This window comes from Schistocerca serialis, chromosome 5 (assembly GCF_023864345.2).
Source record: "Schistocerca serialis cubense isolate TAMUIC-IGC-003099 chromosome 5, iqSchSeri2.2, whole genome shotgun sequence".
NCBI lineage: Eukaryota > Metazoa > Arthropoda > Insecta > Orthoptera > Acrididae > Schistocerca > Schistocerca serialis.
The window spans coordinates 778,290,421-778,309,095 of record NC_064642.1 but is presented as its reverse complement, the minus strand read 5'-3'; the positions used below and the strand labels follow the sequence as shown (position 1 = coordinate 778,309,095).

The 18,675-nt window shown below is 43.2% G+C and overlaps 1 protein-coding gene across 1 annotated transcript in view; it reads right to left on the bottom strand.

Moving 5' to 3' along the window:
* Positions 1-585: 585 nt before the first annotated feature.
* LOC126480957 (zwei Ig domain protein zig-8-like) overlaps positions 586-18,675 on the bottom strand; it is a 416,626-nt gene continuing 398,536 nt past the window's right edge. The window contains exon 6 of the mRNA XM_050104387.1: positions 586-1,485. Coding sequence (XP_049960344.1) covers positions 1,373-1,485 — 113 coding nt within the window. The 3' untranslated portion in view covers positions 586-1,372. The remainder of the gene's footprint in view (positions 1,486-18,675) is intronic.

The window sequence follows — 18,675 nt, the reverse complement described above, 5'->3', positions numbered from 1 at the left end:
AGCAGCTGGTGATACTGATAAAGCTAATGGCTACAGTTTCTACACATTGATAAGTTTGCATTATATTAGAACAAAACAAATTGTAGAGAATTTTTTTAAAAGAGAACAAACATGCCACGGGTAATCGAATGGAATATGGAAAATCATCTTACGAGACTCAGACTATAGAAACTTCGTAAGACTAGCGAACTACTCAGTACTAACACTTTTTTTCTAGAGTTATGTAACCACAGTCCGAGAGGTGTAAGAGTAGTGTCCTTACCATGATGTCAATGCGAATTTAGCCAATGGAATGTGTCAAGTAAAATATTTCACTTACCTTACTTCAAATATGAATCTCACTTATAAAGAAATATGAATTACAGTTTAAAAAACAATGGAAAGTCACAAAACCATGAAAATGACAGAGATAACCGTCAGTGTGTAGTTCTATTGGTCCTGGTTTGGACGTTAACTTACATGTGTTTTCAACTTCGGAAATGGATGGAAAAAAAGCACTGGATTTGATGAGGTCTTGATAGGGTAATTTCTTTTTAATTTCTGTCCAAGAAAAATAGTTCACAAGTACATTATTCAAGCAACAGGTTTCGTTTTTCAGAAAATACTTTGGCAAGTACTGTTATATAATCCAATGACAACATCCATCGATAATGCTACTGGAATGGTTTTCATTGAATTCGATGTTATAGACTCATAAATACCAACTCATCGTATAATTTAAAGGAGAATAACATTAAATTAGTTGTCAGGTATTGTATTAAAACTATTTCACAATAGAGATATATTACATCCACGAATAATTTGAAAAACACAACAGTCCAACATTCACAATGATTTGAAATTATAGTCGTCCTTGTGATGACACCAAAAAGGTACGCTGAAACACGATGAATCGGTTCACTCGAAACGAAGAGCGCGACAGTCTCCTACGGATAACTTCACTCGACTCTCTGACACATACTCACTGATTGACAGGTATATACCTACAGTGGTGTAAGTTGCCCATCAGTGAAACGCTGTTCGGTCACTGTAAGTGTTAACACGATGCAATGACGATCAAGCAACTACTCCGGTCTGCGGTCTGGTTACCGTTCATAACAAAGAGCTTCCCAAAGATACGTGTATTTACAGAGACGAGTCGCCTGAATGGCACTGTCACCTAGGCCAAATCTATTCCACAGTCAACAGGTGACCCTGTACCCTCACCACACAATAAAACGTCTCCCACCGAGTAGAACGTACAGAAAGAGGTTGGCCAGACTGCGCCAGTGGGGAGTGTCCACAGCGGTGTTGCCGAGGCGAGTCCGGCGGCGCCCCAGGCGGCGGCAGCGCCCGCGGTGGCGCGCAGCAGGTGTTCCAATGGTTGGACCACTCAGCTGCAGGCCAGCAGCAGCAGGAGGGCGCCGCCCGCCGCCAGCGTCGACGCGGCCGGACCCGAGTGGAGCCCCCGCTGGCCGCCGTGCTGCATGGCTGCCGGGTGTTCCCCTGCAACAGAAAGCACCGCCCGCCTCAGCTGCCGTCACCTGTTAACTGATCTGTCCACTGGCTAACAAACCCGGCACTTTGTACGTATTCATTTTGGCAATTTTCTATTAGAACTGAAAACAAAAAGTTAAGTGTGTTTGTAAGCTGTGGACAATGTTGGTTGGAATACTCTCTTTCAAATTCTAAAGCTGACAGGGGTAAAATACAGGGAGCGAAAGGCTACTCACAATTTGTACAGAAAGCAGATGGCAGTTATGAGAGTCGAGGGGCATGAACGAGAAGCAGTGGTTGGGAAGGGAGTGAGACAGCGTTGTAGCCTCTCCCCGATGTAGTTCAATCTGTATATTGAGCAAGCAGTAAAGGAAACAAAAGAAAAGTTCGCAGTAGGTATTAAAATCCATGGAGAAGAAATGAAATCTTTGACGATCGTCGATGACATCGTAATTCTGTCAGAGACAGCAGAGGACTAGGAAGAGCAGTTGGACGGAATGGACAGTGTCTTGAAAGGAGAGTATAAGATGAACATCAACAAAAGCAAAACGATGACAATGGAGTGTAGTCGAATTAAGTCTGGTGATGCTGAGGAAATAGATTAGGAAATGAGAAACTTAAAGTAGTAAAGGAGTGTTGCTATTTGGGAAGCAAAATAAGTGATGATGTTCGAAGTAGAGAGGATATAAAATTTAGACTGGCAATGGCAAGGAAAGCGTTTCTGAAGAAGAAAAATTGGTTAACATCTAGTATAGATTTAAATGTCAGGAAGTCATTTCTGAAAGTATTTGTATGGAGTGTAGCCATGTATGGAAGTGAAATGAGGACGATAAATAGTTTAGACAAGAAGAGAATAGAAGCTTTCGGAATGTGGTGCTACAGAAAAATGCTGAAGATTAGATGGTTAGAACCCGTAACTAATGAGGAGGTATTGAATAGAATTGGGGAGAAGAGGAGCTTGTCGCACAACTTGACTAGAAGAAGGGATCGGTTGGTAGGACATGTTCTGAGACATCGAGGGTTCACCAATTTAGTATTGGAGGGCAGCGTGGAGGGTAAAAATCGTAGAGGGAGACAAAAAGATGAATACACTAAGCAGATTCAGAAGGATGTAGGTTGCAGTAGGTACTGGGAGATGAAGAAGCCAGCACAGGATAGAGTAGCATGGCGAGCTGCATCGAACCAGTCTCAGGACTGAAGACCACAACAACAACAACAAGTGTGTTTGTAGAGTAATATGGAAAAATTTGATTTCCGAGTACCATGCGTAGGAGTACTCAGCCGTGGCGCGGCTGGCGCCAGTGTTCCCGCACTTACAATGGCATCGCTGCCATCGATTACAGGGTCCCCATTTTTGCCTTCCGTGATTCAGTCCGGTGGTCGGGTGGTTAACGGAGAGAGAAAACAGACAGCGGAGTGGATATTCGCTGGGTCGGAGGTTGCTTGTTGACGTTTACCATGAGGTCTGGGGTACGACGCCTGTACAGGGTCAGCGAGAGCTCCCGGCAGTGACTTGATGGGACCTCGGGTTTGGTGCCGCGGTGGTGCGCTGTTGAGCTTTTGGGCTTTTCTGCTGCCAGGGCATGTATAGGTTCTTGTTAGAGGCCGTGGAAACTGAGATGTGTCTATAGCGTGTCGGAGGAAATGTGTGATGCTCGCCGCTGTTGCATGTGAAAACGCTTCGTCTGCCTTGTATCTGTGCAGGATATTATGTGAACTAAATAGCTGACACCACGGCGGCGTCATGCTGTCACGCGTTGTTGGATATATTTCGGAATTACTGACTGGTGAAGATATCCCACGTGTAAGGCAAATGAAGCCATTTGTGCCATACTAAGGTACTGTTTTATTCTGCTTAAATCTGTCTCAGTTATATGTGCATTTATATGCCCTTCTTTAGTTGCAGAAGTTATAGAAGTGTATAAACAGAGAGCTGTGTGGGAACGGATGCAAAGTTGAAACCCTTCCAATAAGTGAATACACTCGAATTCTGTATTACTAAAGATGCCTTTCCATACTAGCACCAACCTTGGCTAATAGGTGTTATTCGGAGCTTTTCATGGTACTGTAAGTAATTCTTACACACAAAATTGTTTATTCCGGTTATACTAAATTGGAAATGTAAGGTCGGTTGTGTGCCGCTGTAAATTACTATTGTCTCCTCTGTGTGGCAGCCTAGCACTGTCAGTGGCTTCAGTCATTATTCCTGTCATATTTCGAGTTTTGTATTCGCATGTTTGCTTAAGCTGACACTATTTAGTTGAGTTGTAAGACCTATAAACAGGCAAGTCAAACTGAGTATTCTATGAGCTCAAGACGATATTCTATTACGTGGTACCTTAGTTTGCTATAGGTTAGAAATATTTCACGTGTTATTAATATTCTGCTGTTTGCTTTGTCTAAAGAGGAGCTAGTTCTGTGAAGTAGTCGTTTATATTTTATTAGTGTGTTACGAGTTGTGCCTTTTCATGTTAATTGTTTTTAAGAAGCTACAAATGACTCTATGTATGTAGCAGGTAGCTGAAACCGACGTGTTTACGGGGGTCGCGTCCTGACGGGGTTGACAGTGGCCCTTTTTACTACGGCACATCCGCCTATCCTTCTTCAGTACATTTGTCTCGCTTATATCGTTACTACGTTTGGCGAGTGGAATTAGGGTTTACGGTTATCACCTTATATGTTGAAGTTAAGTATCTCCCTTGGCAGGGAGCGAACCTTTGTGGATATAGTCGTATTCTGATCTGTAAAGATTGATAGTGATATCCATTTATTCTCGTCTCATTTATGATTATTTACCGTGTTATATTTAATGTTAGTAAAATGTAAGCGTTAGCGAGGTCCGAATTGGGACGTTGTATTCTCCTCTTGTGGAAACAAATTTAAGTGATTTTATTTCTTTTTTAAGTAGATTTTAGATGCGTACATTTTGCCTCCATGGTTGGTGTTTTTATCTCTTCCACATTAATTAAAATTACAATAAAGGTAAATTGGGCAACGGAGGATTTCGTGTATTTATTAGTTGCTAAGTGCGTCCTAAGTTAAGTGCAGGAATCCCTACCAAGTATGAAACTGGAATTTGGTTGCAATAACTACACGTTTGTTGTTTGAAACTGATAAACAATAAATTATTCAAAATAATCTCCACTGCTATTTATACATTCCTCCCACCTCTCCGGCAGGCTGTGGAAGCCACGCTGAAAAAACAGTTCTTCTATTGGAGCAAACCATTAGGCGAGCCGTTTTCGTATATTTTGAAACGAATTTAAGTGTTGTTTAGTGAGAGGGTAGGGTATCCCAGAAAGGGTAGTAGATGACAATCGGACGGAGACAAGTCTGGAGAACAAGCCGCATGCCGCAGTATATCCCTACTCAGCGCCTCGATCGTTTCCATGACCCGTTTTGCAGTGTGATAGGGCGCTATCATGGAGCAATACGACTTAATATTGACTTTTTCCATATTCCAGTCGTTTTCCACGTAATGCTCCATTTAAATCGATGATTTGCTGTTGCTGTCTATCTGTGCTAACGGTTTCAACAGGTTTTAGCTCCCCATAATTGATGACACCCTTCTACTACGTTCCCTCTACAGGTCTTAGAAATTCGTAACCGGAATTTCCGAACAATCTGTGGAATTATGAAGCGTTGTCTTCTTTGCAAAGCGATTTGGTGTTGGTGTGGATGTCGATCGTTTGCCTGGATTCACCCATGGTTTATGACGCTTAGGATTCTTAAAATATATCCATTTTTCATCACCTGTCAGTAGATGATGGCTCTGAGCACTATGGGACTTAACTTCTGAGGTCATTAGTCCCCTAGAACTTAGAACAACTTAAACCTAACTAACCTAAGGACATCACACACAACCATGCCCGAGGCAGGATTCGAACCTGCGACCGTAGCGGTCCCGCGGCTCCAGACTGTAGCGCCTAGAACCACTCGGCCACTCCGGCCGGCTCACCTGTCAGTATTCGTTGGAGAAACGATTTTCTATTGTATCCGACGAGCAGCACTTCTAATGTGGTATTTCGATTTGCTTGCTGTCTTCCATTCACTTCATGCGGAATTCATTTTGCCACTTTCTGCACCTCTCCCACAGCTTTCAGCCGATAAGGAACGGCTTTCTGCGACCCATTCCATTATTCCTCGAGTTCGTGTCGAGTTCCGCGATTTCCTTCATCCAATAAGGCCCGTCGTTTCTCATGTCAAATCACCACTTTTGAATTTTTGAACCATTCGATACATTGTGTTTTCCCAAGAGCACATTCGCCGAAGGCTTCGATAAACATTCGATGCGATTTTGCAGCAGTTTTCTTCAAATGGTAAAAGCAAACCAAAGCTGTCCGCAAATCGTAGTTAGTACGCACGATAGTCGAGTTATTTACGGGTTTGAAACGGATACCGATGTATGGAAACTGAGTTACTGTGTGCTGACATTCGTGGTCAGCCGTTGCAGGAAGCTGATGGCGCTACATACGCGTTCTCACGGACCCTACACTGACGGCTAGCACCATCTGTAGGGAAATTCCAATTTTGTACTCCACACCTATGAAAGAATGAAACAGTGGTATAAACGTGATGCACTGTTTCTGTACACTGAACGCAGATGCTTCATGTGTCTACATTGCGAATGTGTAAACATCTGTATTGCAACGCCTCTTCATTTGTGGTGTCACCGCCAGACACCACACTTGCTAGGTGGTAGCTTAAATCGGCCGCGGTCCATTTAGTACATGTCGGACCCGCGTGTCGCCACTGTGTAATCGCAGACCTAGCGCCACCACCAAGGCAGGTCTCGTGATACGAGAGAGCACTCGCCCCAGTTGTACGAGAACCTAGCTACCGACCAGATGTACGAAGCCTTTCTCTCTCATTAGCCGAGAGACAGAATAGCCATCAGCTAAGTTAATGGCTACGAACTAGCAAGGCGCCATTAGCCATACAGTGATTGTACTTAAAGTCTCCTGTGTATCGTCAAGATCGATGTACCACAATGTTTGAGTAAAGTTAAGTATTAAACCTGCTCCGTACTTTTCTTCCTAACATTAATTACGTATCCTGTTCCAGTACTTCACGCCGTCTGCGTTAGTCTAGCTTGCCTTTTCAGCCATCTCAACTTCACGGTGTCGGCCCAGATACCGACACAACATCATTGGTCCACAGATTGTTCGGAAATTCCTGTAACGAACTTCTAAGACCTGTAGAGGGGACGGAGTAGACAGTAGTATGAATTGGAGCAAGTGTCTTGAAAAGTACCGCCTGCCTGCGTCCTGTAGCCGTTTGAAAACAAGTTTTGTACGTATGTGTGGTAAAGAGCAGTTCGAGTTGAGGGAGGAGTGTTGCTTACGTCGGATTGGCTGATGTTATTTGACGTCTGTCCTACCGCTCTCACCTGGTTCGAACTTCGTTCAAGTGCCTGTGAGGGTTAGAGTAATGTCTGAAGAATATAACGACGTGGTCCTTCTGTATGGCGAATCTCAATGTAATGAAAGAGCTGCCCGTCACCTTCATCAAGATCGTTATCCACAACGTTCGACTCCATCGCGTACCCTTTTCGCCATAATCACACAACGGCTTCGAGAAAGGATAACTCCACCGTCAGTAGGCGCGACTCTTATGCTCCAACGAGACGCGGCGCACCCGAAATGGAAGAGGCCGTACTGTAAACAACAATGTTTGTGAAAACTGATCAAGTTTCTTTGCTTGTTTCTTTGGTTATTAATGAGTGAAATTCTGGAAAATGTGATATACTGGGTCACACACCTAATAATATACTTTTAAGAGTGGTCGCACGATCAGCATGTTTTCAAATGGTTGCAAGTATGGATAAAGTATGTTTTCTGACATGAGCTCCAATTCAAAGTATTATCTACTAAATCCCGTCTACAAGTCCTAGAAGTTGGTAAAGGGAATTTAACACGTGATATTGTTTTCGCTTAAAGCTGTTTGCGCTTTGCAGTTGAAAGCTCTCAAAAGCTGTGCCAGATTTCTGTGACTTGCTTCAGTTGACTTGACTCTAGGAGTGTCTTAGTACTGGCTTTTAATGGAGAGAAGCAAGATTAATAACATAAAATAGAAATCATAGGTTTTGGGGTCGTGTCCATTCAGATGCAGCTGTAGGTCCTTTACGACCAAACTGCCCATGGTCCATTGCAACGCATCTTCGGCAACGAATTTCATCTGAGCGACAAATCAGTTGTGTTGATTCTAATAGAATAACATCGGAAACTTGGTCAGTTTGCTTTCTTGGTGCATCCAGTGTTCGTGGTGTGATACGTTCTCTTCCTCGTATCTGTCTCGAAGGTACTGTGTAGTTCAGAAGTTGGAAGTGAAGTGGTGCGCCATCCTGTTGGCAGTAATAAAGTCTACTGTCAAAAATATCTGTAAGACTTTCTAGACGACATACCAAACCATACCACAGATCATCAGCCCAGTACACACAATTGCGTCGATTAAATGATCCGAACATAGAGTTAAAACTTGGAAACATTAATCTTATACATATACGTTGTTACCACTCACAAAATGCCATTTGCCTATCGGGATCCACTCTAGTTTAAAGCACGGAAAAGTGTCGAAATGTAAGGCTTTCCTCCCTGAGTTCTCAAAATCTTGAGACCTCTCTCTTAGCTGATCAGTCTGGCCAAAGCGCTGCTTTACGTACAGGCAGTGGAGAAAAAAAGCAAACATCAAAAACACAACACATAACCATGTCTATTAAGATCTATGTAATCAACTGGCATTCGATACAGCTCCCAGTCGTCCTGGAATGATGGTAAAGGTGATGGAGATGGATAGCGATCAGCCACCTTTTTCTCCAAAGTAGACCATAATGGCTCAATAACATTGAGATCTGCTGCCTCTTGTGGCCAGGGAGATGCGACAGTTCATCCTCGTGCTCATAAAAGCAGTACTGGACGATGCGAGCTGTGTGAATAGCGGCCCTGTTCTCTTGGAACACAGCTGCATCGTTGGGAAACAAACATCGTACCATGGGATGGGCCTCATCAGCCAATATGGTCACGTAGTCCTTGGTAGCAACGCCAGCTTACAGAGTAACTATGGGCCACACGGAATACCACGATGTGTCTGCCCATATCATCAGCGAAACACCGCCGTGTTTCACTCTTGGGACATAACCTCGGCTGTAAGTTGAAAACAGACTGATCTGATCAAATGACGTTCCTCCATTGCTACATATTCCAGGTTTTGAGGGTTCCGTACCATGTTTTCCTGACAAGGGCATTTGCATCACTTACGAGTCATTCTGGATCTCTACCTCGCCCTGCAAATCCCTGCCTCTGGAGCATACTACGCTTTGTTTTGGTGATGTGATGGTTCGCGTCGCCGGCATTCAATTATGCAGTGCCTTTTGCAGCTGTCGTCCTCTTATTTTTCGTCATAATCGTCTTTCAAGGCCGTCTGTCTCCGTCACTCAACACACATCTTTGTCCACGTTGTGAATTACTGGATGACGTCTCTTTGCTTTCCCTTATACGGTATATATGTTCGATCGGTGCCTCTTGGGGCACCAAATACTTCGCCTACTTTGATTGTGGAAGCACCAACCATACGAGTTCCGACAATTAGCTCACGTTTGAATTCACTTAGCTCGAGAATAATGCGCTCACAATTACACTAATAACACACAGAATTGCTCTGACCCACCCGACACTTGGTGTCTATTGAAGACGTTGCGCAGGCACCGTTCGTGATAAACACAACAACGCAACCTGCAGGCTTTGCTATGATCTGCAGTTCAGTTGTGTTAAAGAATGCATTACTCGCGATGTTTCCATGTATTTGTCCGAACTCTGTACCTTTTTGTGGACTGAATATAAGTCCACATCACTGCTGCTGCACTTACTGCTGACTATACGACGTCTCTTTCTCCGCCTATGTATATTCTTCACATAGTGAATCCTTCCATCGACTTCAAACTTGGCCCTGATTCTTCTAATTGTTACTCTCGGTGCCTGTGTGTTTGCAAATTCAACTGTTTCACATCGTTCAAGCTCACTCAAAATCTCTGTTTACCCGCGCGGTGTAGCCGCGTGGTCCAGGGCGCCTTGTCACGGTTCGCGCGGCTCCTCCCGTCGGAGGTTCGAGCCCTCCATCGGGCCTGGGTGCGTCTGTTTTCCTTAACGTAAGTTACTTTAAGTTGTATTAAGTAGGCCGCGCGGGATTAGCCGAGCGGTCTGGGGCGCTGCAGTCATGGACTGTGCGGCCGGTCCCGGCAAAGGTTCGAGTCCTCCCTCGGGCATGGGTGTGTGTGTTTGACCTTTAATTTAGGTTAAGTAGTGCATAAGCTTAGGAACTGATGACCTCAGCAGTTAAGTCCCATAAGATTTCTCACAAATTTGATTTTTTTTGTATTAAGTAGTGTGTAAGCCTAGGGGAGGATTACCTCAGCAGTTTGGACCAACAGGAACTTACCACAAATTTCAATCTCTGTTTCCCTGTAACACTTCAGCACACACCTCCGTTTCTCGAACGGTAACGCTATGTTTATTTCCAATCTCGCAACATACGGAAGCGTTACTATACTTCCCATGTCTTCTAAATTGTTACTGCGAAAAAACTATTTCTACCCTATTTAATTAAAGAGGCATTTAGTTTTAGAGAGATTATACATTGTTGTAGGATACTCGTGTTATGACAACAACGGCAACAACAATTTGGGAATGAACACATGAAATTTAAAAAAGTCACGCATATTAACTTTTTTCATGAGTAATGACTTTGAACAAAAATGTGCGTTAACACAGAATTCAGTGTAGAGAAGAAGAACTGGTTAGACAAAATGTGAGAAATAACTCCGTAGTATTGGCAAATGAGATGGACGGAAGAAAACTAAAGATAATAGGTGAGAAAAATATGGATAGTTTACATTGTGAAAGAGGGAAAGCTGCTGTGATATGCCGAGAGGTGTGATATGCAGATATTACAGAAAAAGATTTAATCAGTGCAGAGTAGTTTCTTTCACAATCATAGGACTTGGAGAAGGAGCAGGAGAAATATTTACTGTTATGTAATAGTGCAGCAAAGCTGTTGGACGCATTTGACGTAGTACTGTACTTTTGGAGTGATGAGAGGCATTTAATATGTGAGGAGCGGCAACGACGTTCGAGTTATTAAGAAACCGACAGAGTAAAGAGAGCTTGTGAAAATGACGTCGTCCAGATGGTCGCATTCAGCCTAACTCAGCACAGAATATTACACTGAATGTTGCACACACCTCTTGCACAGGCATTTATAGGTAACTGGAATCTTCTGGAGTTTTTACAGCATGTTCCGTCTCGAACCAAATCACATTAGTAAAGTTATCTGAACTAGTGGTGTCTCTTTTTTTGAGACGTGCCCTGAAGAACAGACACCATACGTCGATATAATTTTATTAGCCTAGCTGGACAATCGATCCACCTTCTTCAGTGCAGACACACAAATAGGTCCGACCACCTGCGGGAATCTCAGAGAACGAATGTGGAAGAAATGGGCAGGGACTGCGGGTATATGGCACTCGATGGGAATGTGGCTGAGACGTGTGTCGTGCCGAGATGGTCTCCGCAGTTCCAATAACGCTGTGTCTCGGATGGCAGAGTGGTTCAAGTCATCTGCCTGTTAAGCAGAAGATCCTGGGTGCGAATACCGGTCCGGTACACATATTCACTCGTCGCCGCTGATTCCGCGTGATGTCCCGATGCAACTGATAGCAACAATCCCTTTCCTTTCCTTTCTTCGCCTCGCCATCTTCTGTTCACTTATAACTTAAGTAAAGATTTTACAGGACAGAAGACTGGACTAAACTTCTTTTAAAATTTATGGTGGAATTATTACTCGACATATCTTAATGGCATATGGCCACAAGAGAGATTCTCGTGTGATTGAGGATGACCCATGGCTTTTTAGGTTTTACTTAAAGAATCAGCTTTGGTCTCTTCGTGATACTGAGCCATGGCCGTCATTCGTTCCTTATACGGAGCCAGCAATGTTCTTATGGTTGGTGCTTGTATGCAACTACACAGAGTTTTAATATAAGTTGATTTATGTGTTGTCGGAGCCAATGTTTTACAAATACAAAAATTTTTAGAAACGAATAAATTGGAGCAACATACCTCTTGTAATCTAGTGGTTTCGATATATCTCAGCATCTATGGAGCGTACAGGGTGCAAAGACTTTCAGCCTCTAATACCGTAACTGATATTTGATTACTTATATTTGATTATACGAAGTGCAATTACTCCATTTTCGTAGTACTGGCAGATGGCTTCGCAATCAAAGAGAGTGGCTCTTCTTTTCGTCTTTAGAAACAAGTATAATAAAGTCTACCATTGACTGATTTAACGAGAGCAATACCACGTAACAAACGGCATCAGGACCTATTACCTGAAGCCTTTAGCAAGGGCACTTTTTAATAATAACTAAAACTTTAGAATTGGAAATTAGAACTGAGAATTAACCACAGAGTTTATACGAAACATGTGACGTCAATGGTCTATCCTTATTTCACACAGCCTGAATCTACAACGTTTACAAAGTGAATATCTGAGCTCAGATTCCGTTAATAATGTGTATGATCACCACCAATAACGTCCTATCAGTACATCCATTATGCTGATGTCAAACACGATGGCTCAACAACGATTGGATGATAAAAATATAGTTGTTACAGAAGGTCTCAGAAGCTGCAGTGCATGCGGTTGTTGAAACAGCAAATTTTGCGGAAGAGCACATATTCATCAACTTCAGGCAACGATCAGTGTTGTCACTACAAGACTAAATTAGATGTTGCACCAACACTAATTTGTGCATATGTCGCCTACGTGACGTGTGGCTGAGTAATGTGTAGCTAAAACAGTTTCAAACTTCTTGGATCCACGCTCCCTTGACTTGAACATTAACACCCGCGGCTCTTTACGACCACAACATTCGACTCGAAGTGTACGGTAAACAAAGTTTCGAAGAAAATGAATAACAGTGGGTTTTTTTTAATTAAATACTGACATAACACATTTTAATAAAACTGTAATGTTGTTACATCTGATTCTTACAACTAGCCGGCCGCGGTGGTCTAGCGGTTCTAGGCGCTCAGTCCGGAACCGTGCGACTGCTACGGTCGCAGGTTCGAATTCTCCCTCGGGCGTGGATGTGTGTGATGTCCTTAGGTTAGTTAGGTTTAAGTAGTTCTAAGTTCTAGGGGACTGATTACCAGAGATGTTAAGTCCCATAGTGCTCAGAGCCATTTGAACCATTTTTTTCCTTACAACTAAATCAACTGGAAGTTTGAGCTTCTTTCTTCTTCGTCATCAGTTCTTGAAATCTCGGAAACAGTTTGGAAATTGCCACTAGCGTGTTTTTCTCTACATTCATTCACGATTTGTACTTTGTGCTTATGAACGACAATGCTCAAAACCTACCTCACATATGTAGGATGTTGCAAAAGAAATCAAAACGCCTAGCAGTCTGTTACTTATTTGCGAATACTCGTGCTTCACCGGGATCCAAACTTCAGGCACTGATGAAGAAACTAACGTCAATATCAGTGTGGAGTCCGAAGAAATATCAATACATTTATCTTGTTCTTCAGCGATAAGTGATGATGGGCGTTCTATATTCAACTACCTTTGATCTTGTTGTGCTGATCTAGTTGTTCAGGGAAGTAATTCAGAAAGTAATAACCACATTCATTTAAATAATACTCAAACACGGACTTCAGTCCTTCAAACAGCTGACAGTCATTCTCTTTTAAAACCGCAGGAAAAACGTTATGTTTCTCTTTCTCATTCAACTTGTTCTTTCACAATAGTAATTTATTTATGAACGCTGAAATTTTGTCTACAATTATGGTGTGAGGTTTCTTACACTTTGCTACTCGGTGAGCAGCTTAGTAAGGTAAATGGAGAACCTTTCTAGCAGTCATAGCTTGTTTAGTTAAATCTTTTTTCTCTCAATTATTTTAAATTGTGGGAAAAGTATTCTGCCGTTTGTTTACAAAAATATCGTGATATGATACCAAATGACGTTTCATTGTGATAGGAAACATCCTTTCCGTAGTTGGGATTTCGAAACAATTGACACACGGTGATCGTTCTTCATTTGCAACAGGAGTACGCGTAAAACCAAAACCCTAGTAAATGTTGTCGGATGCCTTGCCATTTCGTCCACTGAAGTCTTCAGTGCTCCGTGATATATGTAAAATATCATGTTTTTGCTTATTCTTAAAAATTTGTCCATGCTGATATGGAAAAACAATTGACAAAATTTGTGCATGCTGACATGGGAACACATATGACAGAACACAGACAGTAAAAAACGATCTATATTCGACAAAACTCACCTTTGAACTTATCGTTACAGAAAAAAACAAATGAGTCATTTAGTATGATCCAGATATCATCTCCCATGCTGCCCCAGTAACAACACGTATTTGACGACCCACTAGATAGCATAACTTTACACATTTTGTTGCTTTATTCAGAAAGAAAATAATTTTTTTCGTATAACCACAGCGATGGCCCTACTACAAGGCCGCGGCGCGTCGTTTTAAAGCCCGTGAGCATAAATGTTACAAATTTTTGTAACAGATGACCTCGAAAACAAGTGTTTTGCAAGTATGTTATCATCATAAGGTTAATGGAAAGAAAGCTTAGACTATTATTCAGTTTTATACCCTGCTATCGTCAGACTTTCGCTGGAAGTAAGCAGTAACCGAAAACACAGCTAGTCGCAATAACGGACACCTAATTAATCGCATAATATCTCCAGGCCATCTCCGCTTGTCATTCTAGACAAATATTATTTTCCCTAATCCAGTAGAATACCAACAAACAGACGTCATTCATGTTTACTATACAGTGTACATACAATCTGGACATGAGACTTCCGCCTTCAGTGGGATTCCCCATGATGTGGTTACGTTTGTCTTTGTCTTTCAAAAGCGATGTGATCGAATAGAAAGATAACTTTAAAACTTCGGCAGGTTCACCGGTAAGCGTTAAAACTATCGTATCAGGCGACGAAAATGTCATGGAAGATAGCCAGTACCATCAGATTAAAAGTGATGATGAATGCCGGTGAAAAACGTTGCCACAGAGAGGAACCCAGACCACTTGCTTCCCATTTGCATATTCTGCTGTAGCTTATCTTGAAACCAATGTTTCATATTCATGAGGCTTTCTATAATGTAGAATCTCTAATGTGACACTAAATGTGACAACGGGCTTAGTAATTTTTTTTCGTAATTATTCGATAACTGCCGATTCGATTCCGTCAATTTTTTTTTGCCCTTTACATGCAAGCTAGATCGAACTTCCTCAATGTTCTCTACGACATATTCCGTATGTCTCTTTGATATTTTTCTTAGCTGTGATATCTATCGGTATGAAGTTTACTGCTTCTGGAACCGTCAGTAGACTTACAATATTATTTCCTCAACTACAATCGTTTTTCATTTGCTACTGTACATTCCTTTTAATCTTTCACATCCGATATTGCATTATAGATATCTGATTTGGGTTTCTTTTTGAATTTTGAATACTTCATATCGGCATGAAATGGTAACTGGAAGAGCTAATTAGATGCCACTGCGTTGCTTGAATCACTTCAGTTGTACCTAAAATAAAAGTTGCTACAAAGAAGACCAACATTAGTAGAAGAATAATACCCCTTCCCTGATGCGACATGGAACAGCAATGGAAATGAAGACAACTGGTTTGTAGTACTAGTCCCCAGCGCACAAATAGCTCTGTTCGCTACTACAGTAACTTACTGATACATGGTTTTAAAAGCTGTTATATTGTGCGATGCCTGTCTTGTTGCCTGAGGTATGTCTTTAGCAGGACAGTAATAAACATTTCTCCATAAATCCTTCGAAAATGCAGCAATTAAATCGTCTTCTAACAGCATTCGGCATTTGATACCTGCCGAATCCCACATCACCTAGCCGAAAACGTGAGTGAATATCGTCTGTTTGTCTTGTTGCCTTTACGAACAATTTTAGTGTAAGCAGATAACAGACCGCCACTCGCTCTGGGATGAAAATAAGATCCATCTCGCTATTATAGTGATAGATAGTCCACACTCTATGGCGTTGCCCGAAAAGGAGAGAGGCTGCAGTCAATTTCCACTTTACGATAAGGCTTAAGGTCACCGGATTACATGTCAGAATAGTTCCGAAAATAAGTTTCGTCATTTTCATTTCGAAAGGGACTATGGTTCCCAAGGTGACACAAACAAACGCCATATAAATCTACAGACGTTTCTTGTTGAACGAAGGAAGTAACGTCTGCGGTTGAGGAATGACGCATGCACAGAGAGCCGAAGCGCGAGATCGTGGTTACTCGAAAACACATCAGGATGGGTAGGCGTAAACGTATTGATGACGTGGTTGCCAACCGAAGTGCGTATCGTTATCCGGTATGAATGAATACTGCGGACAAGTGAGTTCATCGTTCATGAATGTCTACAGATCGTGGGTGATGAAGAGGTCATGTCTCGTTAAATGGTTAGTCGCTGGTGTTGCGCGTTCAGAGAAGGCAGGTAGAGAATAGAAGATGAAGGTCTAAGTAGGTGTCGCTCCCTATTCACGAATGAAAACAACATTGGTAGAGTATAGGACGTGAAGCAGGCTGTACGGCAGTTCTTGGCATCATACGGTACCGTGTTTTATCAGGGTGGTTTCTTGCAATTAAATGCAACCTGCGACAAATGTCTCAGTGTCAGTGGAGGCTATGTCAAAAAATAGTTGGAGGTGTATAGTTCATGATGTCATGGTGTATTTGTTTTTGATAACAAAGTTTCCGTGTGGTAAATTATGACGATCTTACCTTCAGGACGCGCCTTGTATTAAGTATTCCTTTAAAAGAGCGCAATGGCATGCTCTTGTGCGCTACAGATTGTGTTAAACTGGAACCGGGCAGTCATGTGACACTCAAACACTGGCGCAATTCATGGCAGTGACGTTTATGTGTGTGTGTGTGTGTGTGTGTGTGTGTGTGTGTGTGAATGTGTGGTTCAAATGGCTCTGAGCACTATGGGACTTAACTTCTGTGGTCATCAGTCCCCTAGAACTTAGAACTACTTAAACCTAACTAACCTAAGGACATCACACACATCCATGCCCGAGGCAGGATTCGAACCGGCGACCGTAGCAGTCCCGCGGTTCCGGACTGCGCGCCTAGAACCACTAGACCACCGCGGCCGGCTGTGTGAATGTGTATGCGTGCGTGTGCGTGTGTGTGAGGATTGTAAATTGCAAATTTTTGATAATGTCTTATGGGATCAAATAGATGAGGTCATCGATCCCTAAGCTTACACACTACTTAATCTAACTTAAACTAACTTACGCTAGGGCAACACACACACACACACCCATGCCCGATGGACGACTCGAACCTTCGACGGGTGGAGCCGCGCGGACCGTGACAAGGAGCCTCAGAATGAGGACTGCGTACTCCACTAACTTGCCCATGTCAAGTGTTGTAAAATGGAAGTGAAAAGTGGTGCTTCGGTGTCTGTTGAACTCGCTTGACGCTTCCAAGAGGGAGGAATTTTCCAGCGTCCACCGATCGCGCCCTTTTTGTGTACGGATGGTCGCGCGATCTCGTTATATCCGTTACATATTTATATTTCAGAATAACATCAACAGCTGCTGCGGCCGGTTAATTGTTTGTGGAACTTTCGGTCAAGCCCAGCCCTACATCATGAATTATTAACGACTGCCTGACATGGTAACACATGTTGCGTGATAGCAGCGCATCAGCAAAACAACCGGATAATGTATGTTTGCATTTATGAAAATTCCACTTTCACTCCGCTTCACGCGGGTAATATACTTAGTTGAATTTACGCAGTTTACAGTGGACAAAGTAACACGCAATGAAAGCGATGCTGCAGTATAATTTTCATTAACTCGATTTGTAGTCTCCCCTTACTTCTATCAATATACTCTGCAAACGACTGTAGAAAACATGCCGAAAATACCTCACATCAGTATCAGCGAGTTACAGTCATCTTCTGCAGCATCATTCAATGACAAAGACTGACTGTCAATTAACCTTTGTAGGTCTATGGATCAACGCTGAACTTGAACAAGTGTCATAAAACGTCCTCCCGAACAAATGCATCGGTCAGTTGTGGGGAAGTAGAGGCGGGTAGCGTCTTTGAATCAACAGTCTGCTTTCGGCCGGTGAGCGGCGAGGACGTCTTGTGTACGTCCCGTCCGCAGAGTCGCGGTTCCGTCCGCTGAGTCGCGAGCGCGCGTAGTTTGTTTACTTCCTCGCCGCAGCTAATAGTCGCGTCCGTTAACACTGAGTCGCCATGGCTCATTCGTACAGAAAAGCTACCATCAAGATCAGCTTCCAGCCCGACTACGCACGACCACGAGCCTTTGAAGTCGAACGATTCATCCGTGACGAAGTTCAAATACCAACACAGCACGTCATCGGTATCCACCTATCCATCACAAGTAGCGTCGTTTACGTCAAGATGGTCGACGACGAGTTATGTCACGCAGTTGTGAACAGACGCGCGAACACTCTCAAGTTCAAACACTCCGATGGTGACATCGGAGAGGTTACTGTTGACCATGCTGGACTAGGATTACGCACACTAAGAGTCTTCGAACTCCCTTTCGTAATACCACCGGACGTCGTTACCTCAGCTTTCCGCCCTTATGGGACGGTAATTAGCCACGTGGCCGAAACATGGAACACCTTCGAGACGTACCAAGTCCTCAACGGCGTCCGACAAGTGAAAATTGAATTAAATAAACATGTGCCGTCCTACTTAGTCATAGGTGGCTGTCGAGCACTAATAATGTACGACGGCCAACCTCGTACTTGTTCTGGTTGCGGCCAGGAGAGTCATGTGCGCTCGGCGTGTATTCAACGTCGGGTTACACAACTTCCACTGCATGACACGACACCACCTCCTACGCTCACGGCCCTCCCCCTCAATTACGCAGAGGTGACACGATCGACCGTCATGACAGACGACAACCCTCCCGGCAGACAGGAAGCGTTAGAATGCGCACCTGTCGCCGGTCCTGGATTGACCAACACCATTACGGTATCTGCAGGGGTTGAAGAACGCCGCCCATCGACTCCACATGAAGATTCGGACGAGAGAATGGAACTCGACGCTAGGGTTTTACCGACCTCTGCCTTTCTCCCTGAGGGGGATGCTATACGGGAACCACAAAC